Raw genomic sequence first — 14714 nt, forward strand, 5'->3', positions numbered from 1 at the left:
TGTGCATATTACAAACTAAACCCTGTTGTATGCACCATGCTCGAGCATAAAAGAAAGGTGACAATACTGTAAGAGAATTTTGTGTCTTGTTTCCTCGTTGGTAGTGGGATTGTAGAAATTGCCAGGACACCAGGTAAAGAGGAGTTCAGATCCGGGCCCCAGGCGCCTGCAGAAATATGTGGTTTTCACAACCCAGTATGCAAATACAAAGAACTAAATTTATTTGGTATATTTCATCCTTCATATCGTTGTGTATTATCCATATTTTCATATAACTGATTAGAATATTTTTGTTCACATTAGTCTTAATTAATTTATGCATATATTCAAGTATACAGAAAAGAAAGACTAACTTTAAAAAAAAACTATCAAATAAAAAAGAAAAATAATAGAAAAATCGAAACCAAAAGAAGGTATAAATTATTCGATTAGAAAAAATGCTGATAAATAAAATGGGGTTTACTCTTAAAACTGTGAAATCTCTCTATTGTTTATAATCCATCGTGACGTGACTCATACATCAGTATTGGGTGATGTTAAGTTGCCTGTTCTTCAACTTGTGACATCCAATCAGCAGAGAGGAGCGTGTGACCGAGGCAGGTGTCAGCAGGGAGGGACTGCAGACATGTGTTGACAATAAAACTCATGTGTCAGGCGGCGTCTTCAACATCAAACCGGAATAATGGTCTAACATTTTACCTCTTCAAAAAAAATCCAGCCAGAAGAAGATATCAAGAGTGTGTCCCGTGACAGAGGAGGACACAGGTGAACCGGTGACATCACACAGTCCACCTGCCGCTGCTGTCTCCGAGGGATGTAGCAAGTTGTGTGGAGAAGATGTGATCAAGAGACACACGGGAGAGAGAGAGAGAGAGAACCTGAGAGCGCACTGGTTCCAGATGGAGACCGACCTGAGGCTGGAGTCCAGCCTGTGGGTCGGGACCAAGAGACACCGGGCGGTGCTGACGGGCTGGAACTTCAACTGGACCGAGGTGGACCAGAAGATCTGTGATAAGAAAACAAGTAGGTGGCACCGTTTCCAGGTATTACGTTAAACCTGTAGATCTGTGACATCTGGTCAAACAGTAACTTATAAAACTGAACAACTTACTGCTGCACACTACTTTTATCAACACCAGTATATTGGTGTGGTGTAAACAGGACTGTCGGTTAGTAATCATTTGTTGGAAGTAGCTTGTAGAAAGTTGACCTACAACTTAATGTTCATTTCCATGTTGTGTATAGTTTCTATAGTCGGGAGTCAGCGCTTTAATTAATTGAGCTGTGTGCAGGGAACGTGAAGAACTAGTTGAACAGCACGAACATGAAACACAACCTGTTGAGACAGTTTACTGAAAACAAAGGCTGCAGAGAACACTCCTCCCTCAGTGTTACAATGTGGGATATGAGCATCAGCAGTTTAGTTTTTCTCTCACCAAACACACACACTAGCAGGAAAGAGATATTAATATGATATGAATATCACCGCACAGACTTTTGTTTGTTTGTTCTCAATATGTTGCTACTTCAGGAGTTGTGTTGATATCACTGGCTCTAGAGTGCCACATTTCAATTCACAAGATCTAGATTTATATATTTATCTGTAGCTTATACTACACACTCATACTCATCAGTCCTCCAAACGTTTCATCAAGATCCATGAATTATTCTCTAAGAAATCAACAAAAAAAAAAATGTCTATCTCACAACGTTAAAGAAAGTGACGGGGAGAAAAATCCTCACCAAAAATGGGTTGGTTCTTTCCTGAGTTCTTTTCCTACATTTTTGATTTATTATCACTGTGCAACTAATATGGACACGTCTCCCTTTAGGTGTGAAAGTGAACTAACACTACAAAATACCAGGATCCAAAGCAAGCAAAAAATAAGCCATAGGTTTATTGTGTAACTTGTGTTTCTTTAAAGTGACATATGGTCTATGAAAGGGCCCTGGGATTGGAACAGCTAATTAAGATGCAGCCATTATTACTAATATTTCCAGTTAGAGTCATGCAAGTCATGTAACTCGTTGGAAAACAGTCCTCAGAGTTGTAAAATATCTCATTATTTGTTTGCAGAGATAAAAGCATGCATTGAAGTTTTCTCTGTGTGATTAAAGTTTCAGTCCCTGTGGCTGAGGTGGTCGGAGTGGAGGAGGGCCGGGTGGAGATCCTGCCCCAGAAGACGGTTGAGGACAAAGACAAAGACTTCACAGGTGGGTTCTCCTTGGAGACTCTCAGATATTAAAAACCCAAGGCCACAGTCAATGCTTATGTCCATATCTTACAACACAGCCTGAAGCACTGCACAACTTTTTCCGGTCATTATAGAGAAGAGACAGTTAATAATTTACATACAGTCAAATACTGAAGCTGTCTGTAATCTCCTACGTTTTAACAGTTGATATTGTGGTTTTACAATTTCACATTCCAGTATTTGATAGTATGGTTTTACAACACACTTCTCTCTTCCTATCATCCAACCGGTAGTTTTCTACGTAAAGCGCAGCAGCAGTGGGGGTTCTTCAGGGTTGCTATGGAGACTGGGCCGGACCCAGTTCAGCTGCCCGAGTCGCGTCCTCAGAGACCAGTGGACGGAAAACCTGAGGACAGCCGTCAAAACTCACAGTAGGGGCGGATGATTAGACCAGGCACTAAACTGACATAATTACTGTAATATCTGATAATCCTATCTTATTAATGATGAAATCCTCTTATCAAAGTTTGCTGCTCTCACCAACATGTATTTTCAAACTTATCTTTCAGGTCCATCACGGCCACATAAACTGTTGGTGTTTATCAATCCGTATGGAGGAAAGAAGAGAGGAAGACAGATCTACCATTCTCTGGTAGCCCCGTTGTTTGAGCTGGCTGGGATCAGCTCTCATGTTATAGGTGAACATCTACAAAATATCGAAATACTTCTTTGTTTTGAGAAAAGTATCATTTGTTACTGAACCAAATACTTGGTGCAGATGCTTGATCTCGAGGTGAAGGGTTACACTGACATACTTCCATTAAAGAATGATGAATGAAATTGATTTGCAGTTTGCATATAACCATGTCTTGTTTAGTGACTGAGCGAGCGAACCAGGCCAGAGACCACCTCCTGAAGAAAGACCTGACCGGCTTTGACGGGTAAGCGATTGCTTGTGTAAACACATCAGTGCTGGTAGTGCTGTTACAGCGATCCTCACTGGGAGGGGCTCTCCTAACAGAAACTTCTGTGTTTGTTTCTAACAGTGTGGTGAGTGTGGGTGGGGATGGCATGTTCAGTGAAATACTTCACGGTTTGATTGGGCGGACACAACAAGAGTCAGGCCTTTGTGAGAATGATCCCGCTGTCACCTTGCAGCCTTGTCCTCTTCACATCGGCATCATCCCTGCAGGTAACGACACTTTCATTAAGAATTAATACGCTGACCGGTGTCTGTTCTGCAGATGTGATATCCTGTCGTATTATGTCTATTGCAGGTTCTACGGACTGCGTGTGTTACGCCACAGTGGGAGTGATTGACCCTGTTACCTCAGCATTGCACGTTATCATTGGTGAATAAGTATTTCCACTATGTTAAACTAGAATGGCACTCGACAGAGAGCGTATACCTCCACCAAGGTCCCCTGAATATGCCTGATGTTTTCCCCTCAATATTCATTAGTTATTACCTGGGGAAATTGTGACAATGATAAAAAGTGCAATCCCGCAATGTTAAAGAAAGTGATTAAAAAACTTGCTGGATCCGCTCCCTGATCTTGATCTGCACCAAAATTTCTTGGGTTCATCCCTGACCTATACCACATCCTCCCACCAAGTTTCGTGGAAATCCGTCCAGTTGTTTTTTACAAATATACAAACCAACCAACAAACAAAAAAACATAACCTCCTTGGTGGAGGTAAATATAATTTGAATGGTCATTTGCAAATTATTTAAATCAATACCATTAGTTACCAGAGCAACATATGTATATATATTTACTTTGTGCTCCTCATTTCCCACAATGCCTTGCAGGAGACTCCCAGCCGTTGGACGTGTGCTCCGTTTACCACGCCTCTGCTCTGGTGCGGTACTCGGTGTCTCTGGTGGGTTATGGCTTCTATGGGGACGTGCTGGCTGAGAGTGAAAAACACCGCTGGATGGGACCTCTGAGATATGACTACTCAGGTACAGATCATCTTTCTACACCGTGTGTGTGTGACTGATGATTCATTTCAAGAACAGGAATGACTGCATGCTTAATAACAGAAGATTTAAGCTTGTGTCTCAATTCAAAATTCATCCTTAAACTGTCAAAAACATGACAATGACAAAGAAGCAAGGTCTTTATATGACACATTTAATCATTCACATGCTCCACAGGATTCCCATTTCCCTCAATGTGAAGTCTTTGGTCTGATCTCAGTGTGTTCATGTGCTATCAAGTCGGAATTTGAAAAAAGACATGGAAACAGTAAACCAAATATGTTGTATTATGTGTTTAGAGCATTTACACTATACCACGACACACTCCAATACCTGCATGATAATGTAGAGCAAAGAAAAAGGAACAGGATGTGACAGAAATATAAAAACGCATATACCTTAGCTAAAAAGTCTGGTTTCAGTTCATAATAAAAGATTCCACTTGCAGCTGATTTTAAAAGTATGTGAATTGGTTTCTAAGTGACAAAACTTTGCACGTCGTGTACCAAACACTTTTCTGACTGTCTGAGTTGCGACTGGAGGTGGCGTTCATGTAAATTCTCTAAGTGTGGAATGAATATTTCAGATGTTTCCGACAGTACGTCAATCTACATTCCCCCTGACTATATTCTTTTCAAAATGTTGTGTGTACTTAACATAATTGCTCCTGCTTTGCCTTCTGCAGGTACTATGGTGTACCTGAGCAACAGAAGCTACACAGGCGTGGTTCAGTATCTGCCAGCAGACCCTATGCTCTCCAGCCCCAGAGATAAAACCCGCTGCCTCTCAGGGTAAAACACTCACAACTAATCCCATGAAGTCTGGATGTGTGGGAGTGTTTTCTGTTCTCCTTGTCATAAAATGATCTGTCAAATGCCCAGTATTTACTGCGTGAATGTAATTTCCTCTGTAGATTGTCTGTGTCACAGGTTTTTTTTCTATTGCACGAGCATCACTGTTCATAACCTATAGTTTTCAGTGTTATGTGACTGTGACCAACAACGAGAAGTAAGACAAACCTTCCATGTTATATCTCCCCACGAGGTCCAGGAAGGCAAACGGGACTCTCATAAGAGTAGTATTCAAGGAAAGGGTTCCAGTTCTTGATCGGTTTAACCGTAAACCAAATCCGTTCCATTATTATTCAAGCTCTGGTGAAACGGTACAAATTCACAGCCTGAGACACTGTAACAGTCACGAACTGTGGCAGGGGGCTCAGGTGTTGGGTTTACCTTAAGGAGGGTAGGAACCGTGGCGAGAGGAACTTGATCTAGATGTAAGGGGAGCCTTGGTCTCCAGTAAGAGTGTACAATACCAATGTCTCTCAAGGTCAAGATAAAGACAAGAAAAGAGTGTAACCCCTTGTGTTGTGTTTGTGTGTGTGTGTGTGTGTAGGTGCAGTGTCTGCTCCAGAACCACAGAAAGATATTTCCCAGATTCAGGATCCCTGTACAGCGCCCACTACAGCCAGTTCAGTACTGAATCAGAAGGTAAATAAGACAAATCCAAGTTTGTGCATGTATTAGCCCATTTAGCCCAAATCAACTTTTTGGCCAGTGACACCTTAAAACGAAGCTACGTCAGCCCCTTGTAAGCTCGTGTACTTCGACAACTGTGTACATTTTCCGTCTTAGATTAATATATTTTAATTTTTCATACAGAACTGAATTGGTGACATTAGGCAGTCGTGAACCCTCGTCTCCAGAACCTACTCTTGTGTTTTTAGAACGTTAACAACTTGGAGAGACTGAAATAGGCATTCGATCACGTCACTGCCATCGTGGAGTCAGAAACAAGCCAAACAAGTAAAGTCTGTTTAGAGAAATGGGGAGGACAGTGACGAGAAAAAGTAATTGACCTATTTGGAAGTACAAGCATTCATGCATAAATTAGCCTTAAAATACAGTCAGATAGCTTGAACACAAATAATTATATTGTTCTTGAATGCAACAAAAGTACTTCAGAGTAAGAAATAGTCTAAAATACACAAATCATGGAGCATGTTTGCATTCATTGGTATAATAAATGTATTATGGAGGAGTAAAAAATACAATTGTCATGTATCTTGCAGGATTTCATACGTAAATGTATAAATTAGAATATGACTGAAGCAGTGCTGTGACAAAAATGTTTAAAATACTTCTAGACGGTTGTGCAGGTTTGATCTGCAGTTACTGGATCTATTTGATTAAGGTTAATGCTGCCAAAGGAGGTTAAATCCAAGGGTCACTCACTTTATTTCCACCAAAACATGGATCACAACCCATGTAATGACAGATTAATTCTGAAAATCATGCAATTCCAAAGCGGGACAGAAGTAGAGTCCTCAGTGACATCTTTTATTTCTAAATGTATGATTGTGTCCCTCTTCTCTTTGTCGCTCCAGGTGATTGGGTGAGTGTGGAGGGCAGGTTCAGATGTGTGTCTCTCACATGTATGTCCAGCTCGTGTCCCAGGAGTCCTCAGGGCCTGTCTCCTTCTGCTCACCTGGCAGACGGAACAGGGGACCTCATCCTGGTGTGGGACACTCACCCGCTGAGCTTCCTCAAGTTCCTCCACCGACACACAAGCACACAGGACCAGGTACTGTAACATTCAAACCTTGGACTTGGAAGTGTGAAAACAGTTTGACCCAATTCGCTCATCCCACTTCTCTTATAGTTTGACCTGCCGTTTGTGGAGGTCCACCGCGTGAAGGCCCTCCGTTTCTCCCTCCCCTCTTCCGGCAGAGAGATGGAAGCGTATGATGGGATCGCAGAGCAAAGAGTTGTGATAGATGAGGAGGACCAATCATACGTCGAGACTGTCAGCAGGTGTGGCTCTCAGCTGCGATTGGCAGAGAGCAGCGCAGGCGGAGAAATGGCAAACGGGGAGAAAAAGGAAAACGCCTTCCTGTGTGGCCTGTGCTGCAGTAAATCTCCGCCTGTGTCCGTGTGGAACTGTGACGGAGAGATTCTGCCTTTTACTGAGATCCTCTGCAGGTAAGAGAGTGGAGCCACACACTTGACTGTGCTATCCTCCTGCTGTTATCACATTGTATCATAAATCACATAAAAACATTAAAACTGTGTTCACATCCCCTCCTTCAGGATTCATGGCCAGCTGGTGCGTCTGTATGCCAGGGGCATCGAGGACAGCACAGAGCTGCAGTGGGGAAAGGGACAGGTGTGAAAGGAGATGCATCCAGCACAAATACTCTCACTTACGAAAAAGAGAGAGAGAGAGGAACAGTGAGGCAAGGTTAATTTATGAAGTTACAGACGTTAAAGACTCCGTCATGGCCAAAGTGTTCCTTATATTTCAGGTACTTTCATAGGTTTTACTCATTGCTGTCATGAAACAAGATTATTTATTTGAATATCTGTGTTTGTTGGATGATATTTACTTTTTAAATAATACATACAATCATTTGTGGTGCAGTGTTTTAACAGTGTGTGTTTATGCAGTTTTTGTCGTGTATATTTTATTTGGGATCAACTGAGCTTCCACAGAATAAAGACAAAAAACCCTGTTCTGTCCATTCATGCTTTATTTGGATCAGTATTTGGATCAGTATTCAACAGTTCAGTTCATCCTTCAAGTTTCTTTTACTCAAACCAAACAAATTAATACCTCCGCCGATGAGATTATGTTTTAACCCCGGTCAGTTTGCTTGTTTGAATGTAAGCAACATTACACAAAAACAATTCTCAGAGAATTATTCATCGATCTTGCATGGTGAGAAAAATAAGGTATATTTATGGCGCTGATATTTATGAATGTGTGGAATGTGGTGCGGCTTGAATGTAAGGGGACTACCGGGGGGCCTTTGCGGATTTGCTCTCTGCTGAGTGCAATTCTAGTTTTATTATAGCATTGTGTAGATGTAAAAAAAAAAAAATCATAATAATAGCACATAAAGGAACAAATGCAGTTGTGTCGGAGGGGAAGTGAAAAACCTTCGTCTTTGCTCCATGGCTCGCCGACTGCTGGTGTGTGTGTGTGTGTGTGTGTGTGTGTGCGTGTGTGCGTGTGTGTCCAGCTAGGCCATGCACCTGGTAGAGACAGACATGAGTGATAAGAAACAACATCAGTCTGTTGCAGGAAGTTAAAAGCAAACTGACATTATATTAAAAAAAAACATTCACACACTGAGAAATTCATTTTATCCAAAAACATGACTATTTGAAGTTAGCTTGAAGCACCTACCTGGAAGTTATTCCTACCTGAAGCAGGAGATTAATAATGTGTCTCCTTTCATTAGGAGAGACACCTCTGTTTACAAACTAGACCAACACGTCCTTCTGGTATAAACACTCCTCAGTGCTGATGCTTTAATGCAGTGGTTCTCAACTGGTCTGGCTTCAGGACCCACCATCACCACCAATGGCAAGCCGTGACCCAAATTGAGGAAAATGTTCAACTTCTCAAAATTATTTGATGAAAAGATGGTGCAGTTTGAACCTGAGATAGAACAGAATATCACAGTATGCCAACACAATAAAACAAGTTTAATGATAAACCAAAACGACACGCAGGTGGCGATGCTAGAGGGGGAAATATTCCCTTTTACACTCAATTAACTGCATTTTAATTAAAACACCAAAATGTGAATCTTAAGGACACAAGGTAATACATAACATTTCAGTAACTTCAGCCTCTTTTAACAGACTCAGCAATGCTTTCATGCACAAACCTTAAATAAAAAAGTCCAACTACTGAGAAGTAGTTTCATAAAGACTCAAATTATGTAGAAACAAAACTGATCCTAGTCACATTCCAAAACAAATACTGTTCATGAGTGTGAATAGACGGCACTCCTCTGGATAAAAGATTCCCTTCAAAATAAAAGCACAGGATTTTTTTTTTCTTAAAGAGGACATTTTATGCCCATTTTACCACAAGTTAATATGGCCGCGACCAACTCACCAGTTGAGAATCACTGCTTTAATGTGTATCACGCTCAGAATTGTGTTTTAGTTATGACTATAAAGGCTTTTATTCTTTACATTCAAGTGTGTTTAAATATTGCACCTTCACTCTTTCCTAATGAGCTATTAGCTGTGGACAGTTCTGTGAAAAAAGAAAGAAAAAGTGCAGGCAAGCGAGTGACAGCTGATTTATTCAGAAACAGAAAATTTCCAGGTGAACACACAAATCAGACTATAGCATTTAGGTTTGTTTCAACATCCATTCTATGATTAGGTATAAAAGCAGTGGGTTTCATATTGAACATGCAAACAAAATCACACAATGGTGCAGTGGGGGAAAGATTGCAGTAAACTTTATTGTCTGTAAACATTGTTAGGCTGGTGTTAACGTGCTCCTGAGTGTGAGAGTGTGACAGAAGCATCATGTTGTGTGGGGCTGCACCCACTTGTATGTTCCCTCATAGCGGAATCCTGCTCTCTTCACAAGATCGTCTGCCTCGCTTGGACCACGACTGGGCACAACAAATAAAACAAAGTGAGAAAAATAATATATTTCTTAAGAATACGTGCACCATCTATTGAAATGCATTATCTTAAGATAGGAAAAGTAAGATCATCCTTTATTAGCCCGACTGCTGGGAAATTGCGGTGTTACAGACACTGAAAAACCATGGAAATAGAGAAATATATATGAAATATATATAGAATATGGAAAGTCTAAACAGGATTGCACATGTGCATTATTAAAATGATATTGATAGAAAGAGATGAAACGAGTAGTTACCCTCCATATGTGTAAGGTATAGGCGGTTTCTTCTCTCCCTCTATCTGGTGGAGGAGGGGGGTGAAGATTCTCCAGGCCTCTCGCAACTCATCGCTATGACAGAGAGAGGAACAGTTGCAAAAAGATTTAAAATAAAATAAAACAGTATTAAAGCGATGCTGAACTAAATGTTTCCACCAACCTGCGGACAAAGTGCATCTGATTTCCACAGAAGACATCCAGTATCAGTCTCTCATAAGCATCTGGAAGCTTCACGTCCTAAAGGAAGATGGCTGCTGTTAGAAAAACTACAAACATGTTCATTCAGATTCATCGTCATCTACGTCTAGTGTCTCAACACGGTAAGCTTCACTGAGGTAGGATTACTTTATAGAATATTGTATTCTACGCTGTACACTGTTCCCGTATACATGTAGCTATATCTATCCCATAGAGTGAAAATGAATGCATCAAAGCATCAATGGTAACACTACCACAACACATTATTAATGATTTATAAAGTATCAAACTGTATTACACAGCTATTAAGATAAAAGTTTTAAGTGTTTTTATAATGTATTTGTCAAATATGACATCTGCCCTGAAGGTATATTTTACGAAAACTTATCACAGCTTAGTTTATATTTTCATTAATTATCTGTTTATCTTTTTACACCAGCTTAAACTTATTAGTGCCCGCAATAGATAGTTTGTAACTGATGTATAATTAAATAATTACATCTGGTTACAACTTATTATTAGTAGTAGCTGCTAGATGATGATGGGTTCTTTGAGTTAAGTGAGCCTGAGGCACCTTGTATCTGCTCTTGTAGGTCAGGTCCAGTTCAGTCTCCTCCGGGCTGAAGTAGACCCCCGGCCTCTTGGTCACCATCTTCAGGTAAATGGCTTCATCTGGCTGCACCCGCACCACTAGCTCATTCCTCTGACAGCTGTCGCTAAATATGTCACCTGGCACGTCAGTGAACTGCAGACGCACCTCTGCCTTCCGCTCGTTCAGAGCTTTACCACAGCGCAGGATGAAAGGAACTCCTGATAGGGGAGGGGGGGTGCAACGACAGACATGAAAGGTGGAGAAAGTCAGAGGAGCTGTCATCCAACAGACCACAAACAGAAAAGTGTGAGAGAAGGAGAGATACAAAAAAATGTTAGTCTCACCATCCCATCTTTCATTTTGAACATAGAGCACTGCAGTGGCAAAAGTTGGTGTGCAGGAGCCTTTTGGGACGGTGGGGTCGTCAAGGTAACCCAGTTTGGAGTGGCCCTCCCCCTCCGGATCCCCGACATACTGGCCAAGCACCACATCAGACATGGCAACCGGAGCTATACTCTTCAATACCTTCACCTGCACCATATCAAGAAACACAGAACAACAGGCTTACGATGATGTGGATGTTCTTCACCGAAGACAAACAAACCTGTTATCTAGTCATTGGTTTTACCTTCTCATCCCTCACATCATCAGGGCTGGTGGAAGCAGGTTTCTCCATTGCAACCAAACAGAGCATCTGCAGGAGATGGTTCTGCATGACGTCTCTGTCAGAAGAAAGAACTGGTATCAGAGCAAGTGAAGGCTCCAGAGTAACATTGTATCCACTGTATACATTAGGCTACATTTATGTCAACGTGCTGCCTCTCACCGGATTATACCAAAGTCATCAAAGTATCCTCCACGGCCCTGTGTGCCAAAAGGCTCCTTAAAGGTGAGAACCACACAGGCCACATTGTCCCTGTTCCATATAGGTCCAAAGATGCGATTTCCAAACCTGAAGTGAGATATTAAAGTCATATGTTATGATTATCCATCTATTCATCTTCTATAGCTATTATTACACCCTGGACAGGTCACCAGCATAGCACAGAGACAACAGACAGAGACAAACAAACATTCACAGTTATATTAGAGTCTCCAATTAAAGGTTCAGTGTGTAGACTTTAGTGACATCTAGTGGTGCAGTTGCATGTTGCAGCTGAATACCCCTCACCTCACCCTCCCTTTAAAGTACCCGCAAGTACTTATGTTTTGAAACGGATGTGGGCAGCCACTGGTAGCCAGTAAAGGAAGCGGAGGAGCGGAGTAATGTGAGTGAATTTAGGTCGGTTAAAAACCAGTCGACCTGCTGCATTCTGAATGAGCTGCAAAGGTCGGATGGCACTAGCAGGTAGACCTGCCAGGATGGAGTTACAGTAGTCTAGGCCTGAGATGACCAGAACCTGCACCGCTTTCTGAGTGAGAAGGGGGCGTATTCTCCTGATGTTGTAAGTTCAGTTGTCATACAATCTCTAAAGGTGTTAGTTTGTCCAGTTTGGACAACTGTAAAAAAAACATGGAGGCCTCCGTAAAGAGGACCAGTTCCTGATGTAAATATTAAGTATCTAAATATAAAGGGCCCATTCTAGGGTAAAGTAAACAACTATTCGTACAATTTTGATGAAACACACTTGTGAAAACAGCACTAATTTCTGCCAATAGATCCCTTTCACCTAAATTTTACAAACTGAACCTTTTACCTAAACCTAATCTATATGTCTCATGCTTGAACGTGTGTGTTTGGAGTGTTACCTGAGCACCATGAGGTTCTGGACCATCTCCTTGCCCAGGTAGTGGTCTATGCGGTAGATCTGATCCTCTGTGAACAGGGAGGACAGGTGGGCTGACAGCTCCTGTGAGCTCTGGAGGTCACGCCCAAACGGCTTCTCCACAATTACCCGGTTCCAGCCTCTGTTTTACAAACGCAGCGGCTCAGAACGACTTGACCAAACAGCTGGTTAACCATAGCTTTTACGTGACGAAAGAAACTTACTTGCAGCTCATGCAGTGGCTCCTGATATTTGTGCTGACATGGTGGTAGACGGTGGGTGGCAGAGCCAGGTAGAAGAGTCGGTTGGCATCGGCCCCTCCAGGCAGAGATGACAGATGAGCACTGAGTTGGTTGAAGGAGCTGCTGTCATCATACCTGCCGCTCAGGTAGGAGTTCTTCTTGAAGAAGGCCGAGAGACACTCACTCTCTTCATCAGTGACCTGAAGGAAAAGGTTTTAAGATGATTCTTGAAAACACACCCCGGACATTTAACAATTTTCTCATTTAACAGATTGATTTCATAAAAAACATTTAATTATAGCCAATGAGATGGCCCTTTTGGGCAGAAATAAAGTTGAAAGTTAAGAAGCCTTCGATTTACTACACCTTCATATGAGGCAGACATGCTGTCTTGATGTTCTCCACAGTCAGGTTGGACCGGGAGAACCCCACAAAGTAGGTGTTATCTGGGAGCAGGCCATCTCTGAACAACCACCTACAGAGGGAACAAAGTCAGGGGCAGTGATACAGAACACCAGCTAAAGGTGAAAACCCCTCATACATAAAAACATGAAACCACCCTGTCCTGCACTGGTGCATGAGCAGGATTTCTATACTCACCATAAAGTCGGATAGATCTTCTTTTTTGCGAGATCTCCCTGTGCAAATAATGCAAATGAACATGAGATATGACCTAAACCTGTACTGATATATCACTGTCAGTGTAAATCAATCAACAGAGTCCAAAGAGCAAGTAAACTTTGAAAAAACTAGTGGTCTCAGTGGTGTGGAGAGTGAGTAGATGTGTTGAGTAATGGGGGAAATAGCAATGAGAGACTTTGGACACCGAGCTCTGCAGCATCTGAGACTTTGTGGAACATTTAAAATGATCACTGGTCTTAATAAAAAGACCAAGAACATAGGACAAAATGCTTTTTGGTTCAAAATAATCTTTTTTCAAAGGGCAGTCGATGCAGCACCTTTTAGACAAGTGCTTGTTTACTCTGATTACTACTTACAATATTCCCCGGTGTCATTTAGGAGTTAAATGCAATTGGAAATATAGATCGGTGAAATGTCTTCATCCTCAAAACAAGCTTATAGATTTTTACCAAAGCATTTTTTTATACATCTGAAACAGACTGAGCCTTTCAAATTGTAGAGCTGAAGAAACGGTCGTCCCTCATGTTATGTTGTAAGAAGTTTAAAGGTTGTACTCACGGAGGCTCCCAGGACGATAAATATGTGAGTGTTGGAATGACTGGACTGCTCCTCTCCATAGAGCTCCTTCCTGAGCTGTCCAAACACCTCCGAGCGAGACAAAGGCTCAGCGCTCATCATACCGCCCGTCTGCTCTCTCCCTACTGTGTCAACTCTTGACATGCCCAGCAGGATGAAATGTCAATCGTCACCCTTACAGTGCAGAAATACTCAGCGAGTTAATGCTGCCACCTATTGTTGCAAAGAAAAAAGTACCATTGTGCAACTGCTTCCTCATGCTTTATAATGCATTCCCTCTCCAGGCACCACAGTTCAGCAGGTTTGTTGTATAGTACTGACGAAATGTTCAGATTCCATCAGATCCGGTTTAGCAAACTGAAAGAAATCCTGCCCCTTCACTTCTCACTTTAACTCACTATTCAGGTCGACTCAGACAAAGCTGAAACCACCGGTAGGAATGTTCCTTACCCAACCACTCCCTGGACAAATGTTGCGCAAACGTAAACTTTGACTAGAGAAACTCTTGGTGCTTTGTTACAGAACAAAGCTCTTATCAGTAAATAAACTCTGGCATGACAGCTTCCGTGTTGTAAAGTGAGTATTGAACATGTTTCCATGCAGTTGACTACATGTTGCGGACTCTGAATCCAATTGATATAATAAGTATTTCCATCAGTAACCACAACAAAGACTGAGTGAATCATTATTTCAGGGTATGGTACACTGGGTAAATCATTATCCACAATCACTTTCTGGTACAATCATAAAATTACAATAGTAATTAATCAGGACAGGTGAAACTTGATGGTTATAATGCAGATT

The 14714-nt window shown here is 41.7% G+C and overlaps 2 protein-coding genes across 3 annotated transcripts; one reads left to right on the plus strand and one right to left on the minus strand.

Moving 5' to 3' along the window:
* The first annotated feature begins 899 nt into the window (after nucleotides 1-899).
* Nucleotides 900-7350, plus strand: zgc:158263 (ceramide kinase family protein). Its single transcript, XM_061075552.1, has 13 exons — nucleotides 900-1023; nucleotides 2119-2214; nucleotides 2489-2626; nucleotides 2765-2893; nucleotides 3073-3136; nucleotides 3242-3387; nucleotides 3473-3547; nucleotides 4009-4161; nucleotides 4865-4970; nucleotides 5575-5669; nucleotides 6566-6762; nucleotides 6841-7160; nucleotides 7269-7350. The coding sequence occupies exons 1-13, from the start codon at nucleotides 900-902 to the stop codon at nucleotides 7348-7350; spliced, it is 1725 nt and encodes a 574-aa protein (XP_060931535.1).
* A 1914-nt stretch (nucleotides 7351-9264) lies between these two features.
* Nucleotides 9265-14079, minus strand: LOC133004752 (glucose-6-phosphate 1-dehydrogenase-like). Of its 2 annotated transcripts, XM_061074260.1 has the most exons (12): nucleotides 13893-14077; nucleotides 13293-13330; nucleotides 13059-13167; nucleotides 12675-12892; nucleotides 12434-12592; nucleotides 11511-11636; nucleotides 11313-11406; nucleotides 11029-11215; nucleotides 10667-10902; nucleotides 10055-10131; nucleotides 9874-9966; nucleotides 9265-9601 (listed from the first exon to the last, which is right to left on the minus strand). In XM_061074260.1, exons 1-12 carry the CDS (start codon nucleotides 14052-14054, stop codon nucleotides 9511-9513), a joined length of 1590 nt encoding a protein of 529 aa, XP_060930243.1. In that variant the 5' UTR covers nucleotides 14055-14077; the 3' UTR covers nucleotides 9265-9510. The 2 variants fall into 2 exon arrangements, with proteins under 2 accessions (XP_060930243.1, XP_060930242.1); XM_061074259.1 differs by having other exon boundaries at nucleotides 10667-11215; nucleotides 13893-14079.
* Nucleotides 14080-14714: the final 635 nt, after the last annotated feature.

Source organism: Limanda limanda, chromosome 7, assembly GCF_963576545.1.
Source record: "Limanda limanda chromosome 7, fLimLim1.1, whole genome shotgun sequence".
In the NCBI taxonomy this organism is placed as follows: domain Eukaryota; kingdom Metazoa; phylum Chordata; class Actinopteri; order Pleuronectiformes; family Pleuronectidae; genus Limanda; species Limanda limanda.